Below are 6,743 nucleotides of genomic sequence, written 5' to 3'. Positions count from 1 at the left end.
ACTCCTCAGACATTCTCTCAAGCTGACAGTACATTGCGAAACTGCATCTTCTTGGAGACACATTGAATGCATCCGAGTACTTTCGACTGGACAGACTCTTCAAAACGAGTATTTAATGTTTGCAGGCGATGCTTTTACGCGTTCTCACGCATACACGCACGTCACATATGTTGAATCCATTTTGTTTTCTCATATGTTACCGAGATGTGTATTCTTGTACACATATATCGTGGAAGCGACCGATCGCTTCCTCGGATTTTTCGACGTGGTATTTTTGACTCGATATTTTTCGCGGGATATTGTTTTAATTCGCCTCACTCGTGAAATGTTCTTGAGTCTATATTTTCGTCAGGTCTATTCGATTTTCAGCAAATCTCGCCACTAATTAAAAAGAGAATTCGTTATTAAAAAATAATATATTTAAAATTTAATTTTAATAAATTATCTTCCTCTGTGAGACCACATCACCCTGTTGAAGGTTTGATTCATCGATCGTATAATATAATAAAACGACGAATGTACTCATCAATTTTGACTCGCGAAAAGACGCATTACTATGACGTATTACTATAACAATTCTGAAGAATTTATAAAAATAGAAAAACGTATAACACTACGTCTAAACGTATAGTATTATCGGTCGCGAAAGCATTAAATTGCGAGCCACATATATGATCCGCACCCGTTCCTCATGCGATCACACGCGTCAAACTTACTCTGTTCGAGATTAAGACTGAAACTCATGCGATTTTCACGCGATCCCGCTCAGCTGAGGCCGCGGAGCTCGGAACGGGCCTCGATCGCGACGAGTGTGCTCGTTGCTCGAGTACGACGTGCCTGCCGCGCATCATATTAACGCACTAATGCCACCGAAGAGACGATCCGGCGTTGGACCAACATGTAAAAGCGAACGGACGTATACATCGAGAGAGGGAGAGAGAGAGAGAGAGTCGGGGAGAGAGCCCCGCCATGTGTTGCTTCTATTTCCGTGCTTGCTCTCGTCCTACACGACGCCTCCGAATGGATCCCGACTCAAAGCGGCTCCTTCTTGCCATTCTTAATAAATCCGCCCCGCGAAGCTTCTCATGGTCGTGGCCCACGTGAGCTTGACAGACGCGTTCGCCTACGCCCAATGCCTATCGAATATTTCTGGATGCATCGATTATTCCTCGATATCCAGATATTTTTGCATCTTTTTCGATATATCGTTATTATTATTGTTGAAAAAAGGACTTTATTTAAAACGTTTTTACTTCTATTTTTGTACAACTTTACAAGATGCTGTTATTACTATATTTTTATTACTTGATTCTACAGTTCTCATTATTATCTTTCATGAAGATATTTAAATAATAAATATATAAATAAGTTTTATGTAGATATTATTATATTATATATATAAGATAAATATTAGAAATAAATTATCAAATTATTAGAAATTATAAGAAATATCTAATAAGAATATATTTTATTAATAACACTATCATAAATGATTAAGATTTTTATGCATAATATCTGTATTATTAGAATACTATTTACTGTTCATCTAAAAAAGTCTTGATAAATGAATATCCTATGATGCATTATATGCATTGATATTATGCAACGATATTTTTATTATGTAATATTGAAGTCGTGTTAATGTATGTGTGTCGATTTAAGGACAATCGACTATATTTGCTATCACGATATCAAGGAGAGAGTCACCGAACTCATCTATAAATAAGCTCCAATTGTACTATTCGTGTGTATCGATTATACTCAGCGAGTTACGGCAATAAATCGTCATGACGAATCGTCTTTGACACGATAGAGGGGAAGTTGCATTTGTTTGAACACTCGAGTTACTATCGATAGAATCGAGTTAAAATAACCCATTTTCCGAAATTCTTGCTTGCACACGTTTCAATAATTTCATTCTTTCGCACATTTTATGTAAAGTCAAGTCTTCGCTCTTATAGTAATCCAGAATAGCGTATCGAATTTTCGCTCTCTAGCTGCTTGCAGAATCTCGTACGTTATATTTAGACTAGATACTTATTAATTGAAGAATTCAGAAATTTGATACATATTGTGGGTGTATGTACATGTGTCTGCATTCAATTCAAATTTTATATAAATATTTTCTAATATAAATCGGGATGGGTATAATGTATCGCGATGTATACATGCACATACGTATCCCTCTTCTTTATTTATAGAATTTTAATACTTAATCAAATTTTAGCTCTCTCTCTTTCTCTCTATTTCACAGAATCGTATCGAAATTTAAAAAATATATTGTTGATTCTGTAAAAAAAAGCTCCCTCCTTCTTCTAACGTTTGACTCTTCTTTTCAGTCAATGCACCTATACCCTATCGAGTAAAGACCACCCCTGACTAATTACCGGCAGATCGATAATTATCGATGAGGGTCGTGCACGAGGTTCTTCGAGGCAGTCGAGGCTCGTCAGCGAACGAGTCAGCGTCTATAGTTGCGACTGTCTCGTTTACATCAAACATATATACAAAACCGACGCATTTATTTATTTTAGTATTTTTAGTTTATACACAAACTATATCATTTTCCTCTCATAAGACAATATTTAAATGATGGACTTTGGATGGAAAATTGTTTAAAGTTTATCATGATAGTGTATACGCAATATTAATGAGTATGAACTTAATGCCATTATCTAAAAGGTGAGAAAAATAATTATAAAAATATTAATTTAATTTGGAATTATTTAAATTATGTCATAATTAAATGATTGACACTTCATGTTTCACATATATTATTTAGTACATAAATTCGAATGAACAAATTTCCGATTTTTCGCTAATAAAAAACGTTACACTTATCGGAAAATTGTATGAAATGGAGAAATATGAAAATATTGAGATAGTAGGCGAGGGCAGTTATGGACTCGTAATGAAGTGCAAGCATCGTGCAACTGGACAAATAGTAGCTATAAAAAAGTTCTTGGAGACGGAAGAGGACGTGCAAGTGCGAAAAATAGCATTTCGCGAAATTACGATATTAAAGGTAGGTTTGGAGTGATTAGAATTGATCAGATTGATTAGAATTATTATATTAATTTATTATTCATTATTATATAATTAACTATAATTATATAGTTATTAATTATTACATTATTAATTATTATATAATTAACAAAACAAAATGCGTTTTCATTCACAATTTGATAATTAAATAAGCACAGATAAACATAAATTGAATTCTTCATAAATTCAATTTTAATATATGCATATATAAATGTAACTTTCTTTATTTATTAATTTTAATTTATAATTGCGCTTCATGCCTTAAGATGATGTTTTATATCAAATCGATATATATATATATATATATATATATATATATATATCCTTCTGCAGAAATTACATCACGAGAATCTTGTGAGCATGATCGAGGTCTTCCGTCGTAAGAAACGGCTTTACCTCGTTTTCGAATATCTCGATCATAATGTGCTCGATGAATTGGAGAATGCTGAGGGTGGTCTTGACTGGGAAAGATCGAGACGACATATCTTTCAAATACTTCGCGGTTTGGATTTTTGTCACAATCACAAAGTGAGCTATTCTGCAAAAACGCAGTCAAATTATATTTTGTTACATTATATATAAAAGAAAATGTATCTTCATAATTCAATGATTTTAATTATATTGCTTACTTGCACATATATATTATAATATATCGTTATGTATAATTTAAGCTTTCTTAGATACATAAAATGGGTTGTGTGAAAAAACTGCTATTATAGTATAATATTAATTTAATCTTAGAATTAATGGAGTAGCGATTTATTTATATATGTTGCATCACATTGCTTTAAAAACGTGAAACGCGCACAATAAAATACTTTATGTAATCTTTACGTGTATATGTAACAGTTTATATATATCATGACAACATATTGTCTACAATTTAATTCTTTTAGAATTATGTAAAATAAATCTCGTTGGACATTTTTTTTTCAATAAAATAAAAATAATACTGTTGCATCATATCGAATAATTTGTATATTTATAAAGATACGGAATGCACTGGATATTTTCGTTTACCGGCAACCTTTGGCAATAAATGTACCTTCGTTACGATAAAGTTCACGGCCGTGACGCTTAAATTCCAAGTTGCAATAAGCAGCGCATGTACAGCAACACGCAATGGTTGGATACTTAATGAATGATAGCATTGTAACGAACAAATGCAGTGGTTGCTGCATTTGGTCGAACTCGACAGAGAGCTATAAAATACATGGAAAACATTATTCGTACTCTAATTGAAGATTATAAAATATGCAATTAATCGCTCGCATAATTAATTAAATTTAAACAATTTCTTTTTCTTCTTAGCTTTTTCCTATCTAATAAATTTTCTTTTTTCCAAAAGATTTTTTTGGACATTTTTCTTTCACACATAGCGTTAAGATTCAGATTAATATTCTACCGATCTTCTGTTTAATTTGCTTTTTATAGTAGTTCGAGTGGTTTTTCTCAGATAAGGATTAAAGATATTTCTCCTTTCGATAGATCATGCATCGCGATGTAAAGCCTGAGAACGTGTTGGTGTCACCGAACGGCGTGATCAAACTTTGCGACTTTGGCTTCGCGCGCTACATCACTGGCCCCAATGAATCTTGCACCGATTACGTGGCAACGAGGTGGTATCGCGCGCCAGAACTCCTTGTCGGCGATACCAGATACGGTAGAGAGATCGACGTCTGGGCAGCCGGCTGCATCTTCGCTGAGATGATCACCGGCCAACCGCTCTTTCCCGGCGATAGCGACGTCGATCAGTTGTACCGCATCACGAAAGTCTTTGGTAAGTCGGAGATGAAGAGTACATGATCAATAAAAGAATTTTATCGATTAATCGAAGAATTTATAGGAAGATTGTTAAAGATTTTAAAACGAGAATATATTTTAAATTAATATAATTTCGATAAAAATATATAAAAAATGCTTGCTTCGTATATTATTTTATAAGAATTTTATAAACGATATCGTAGATAATTTTACGATGACGCTGATCCTGGTATTTACCTGGTAATTTCGATAATAAAAATAATTTTTAAAAGATATAGTACCTCTATAAATGTTTTCATTGTCAATTTGGTGTTTTCGTTAAATAGATTCGAACTTCCTTACTTATTTTACGCTATTAAATCTCGTATCGTCATTCTGGCGACGTACTGTCGAGAACAGGTCCTCTTTACGGGAAGCAGCCAACGAACAGCAGTAGTCATGTATCATTCCTACTTCGGCGTGCAAAACCCGATGAGGTCTCGGGCTTACCACGATCCGCGACTGTGGCTCTTCGAAGTCTCTTTCCTACGTGGAGTCCAGTAACGATCGATTTCTTGGCACAGTGTCTACGTATGGATCCTGATACCAGGCCAAAGTGCTTCTCGTTGCTGCAGCATTCGTTTTTCTCACAGGACGGTTTCGCCGACAGATTCCTTGACGAGCTGCAGCGACTCGTCGCGAAAGATTCCGCAATGAATCCGCTCGTGGTTAGGAAAATGGAAACGTCTTCCAGAATCTGTCGTAGCAGCACCGGAAGGTTGGTCCAAATTAATTAATTCATTTAACTTGATGATAAATTAGTTTTTATATCAAATAAAAAAAATATTAAATTTTCGTAAGAATAACTGCTACACATTTCGTTGAAATAATATGTGTATAAATGTATATTAAGTATATTGCAAAAGATCTATAATAATGAAAATTTGAAAATACGAAAAACGGTAAAATTATGATTTATTTTTATACAGATTTCTCCTTATCTTATCTCACTTTTTATAATATTACAAATGTTTATTAAATCATTTCTAGATGGCAGATGACGTTAATCAAAGAGAGGAGAGCAACGAATAACAATATGAAGCTGAAAGCTGCGGAGAACGAGAATTCGCGAGGAGACCAAGCTGATCGACCGCAAATAAATCGGTCGCGTGAATTACGTTATTTTGGACCGATCTCGGTAATACCGAACACCACGTATATTCGACGGTTAGAGCACAAAGGTCTTCTGATTCCTGAATCGAAGGGTTGTGTCTTACCGGCTCTGACATCGAAGACGTATGCTAAGAGAAAAAAGTTCAATCTCCCTGGCTCGAAAAATCGTTGAGAGCACACCTAAAGATTTTTCTTCTTGTAACATTAACATGTCAAGGAAGGAGTGTCGGAGGAGTGAGGAATCTGTACAGAGAAACTCGTTACATGTGAGACTGCAGTGTAGAGAGCATTGTACATATCTTATGTATTCTATATATTCTATAAGTGGAGAAAATGTACTTGTAAGATGAGATTTATTTGCTCTGTAAAAAGGAATGAACATGAAAAGAATTCTTTTAATTTTATAATGTAAAAACACATATATCCATATTTTCACATATGTTTCAAATTTTCTGAACATGCAAAATATCTCGCAAATATACGGTATTTAATTCTTGAAATTTTAGGTAAAGTCGCGAAAATCTTAATCTGAAAATGTCAATGATTTTCATCTAATTGTTTATCTGATTTTTCTCTCTATTTCTCATATGTAGAATCATTATTGTAGCGAGAAATTTAATCTTTTCGATGAAAATCTAATCTTTAACTTATTGAAACATAACATATTTACCAAGTAAAAATTTAAACAATATTTTCAAACAACAATATGCAAGCTTTTAAAAGTTCAAAAATTGTAAAACTGATAGAAATTAAATATATTTTCTATCTTATGTTAAATTGAT

At 33.6% G+C, this 6,743-nt stretch overlaps 1 protein-coding gene across 1 annotated transcript; it reads left to right on the top strand.

Annotated features, from left to right (window-relative positions):
* Positions 1-1,842: 1,842 nt before the first annotated feature.
* On the top strand, positions 1,843-6,465 carry LOC145966242 (cyclin-dependent kinase-like 4). The gene is made up of 7 exons (XM_083090200.1): positions 1,843-2,013; positions 2,340-2,682; positions 2,783-3,025; positions 3,379-3,573; positions 4,534-4,825; positions 5,209-5,566; positions 5,839-6,465. Exons 3-7 carry the CDS (start codon positions 2,858-2,860, stop codon positions 6,131-6,133), a joined length of 1,308 nt encoding a protein of 435 aa, XP_082946326.1. The 5' UTR covers positions 1,843-2,013; positions 2,340-2,682; positions 2,783-2,857; the 3' UTR covers positions 6,134-6,465.
* Positions 6,466-6,743: the final 278 nt, after the last annotated feature.

The sequence above is a fragment of the Camponotus vicinus genome, unplaced genomic scaffold (assembly GCF_025532165.1).
Source record: "Camponotus vicinus isolate PSW18456_S1 unplaced genomic scaffold, iyCamVici1.0 SCAF_2, whole genome shotgun sequence".
Taxonomy (NCBI): Eukaryota; Metazoa; Arthropoda; class Insecta; order Hymenoptera; family Formicidae; genus Camponotus; species Camponotus vicinus.
This window is presented reverse-complemented; position numbering and strand designations above follow the sequence as displayed.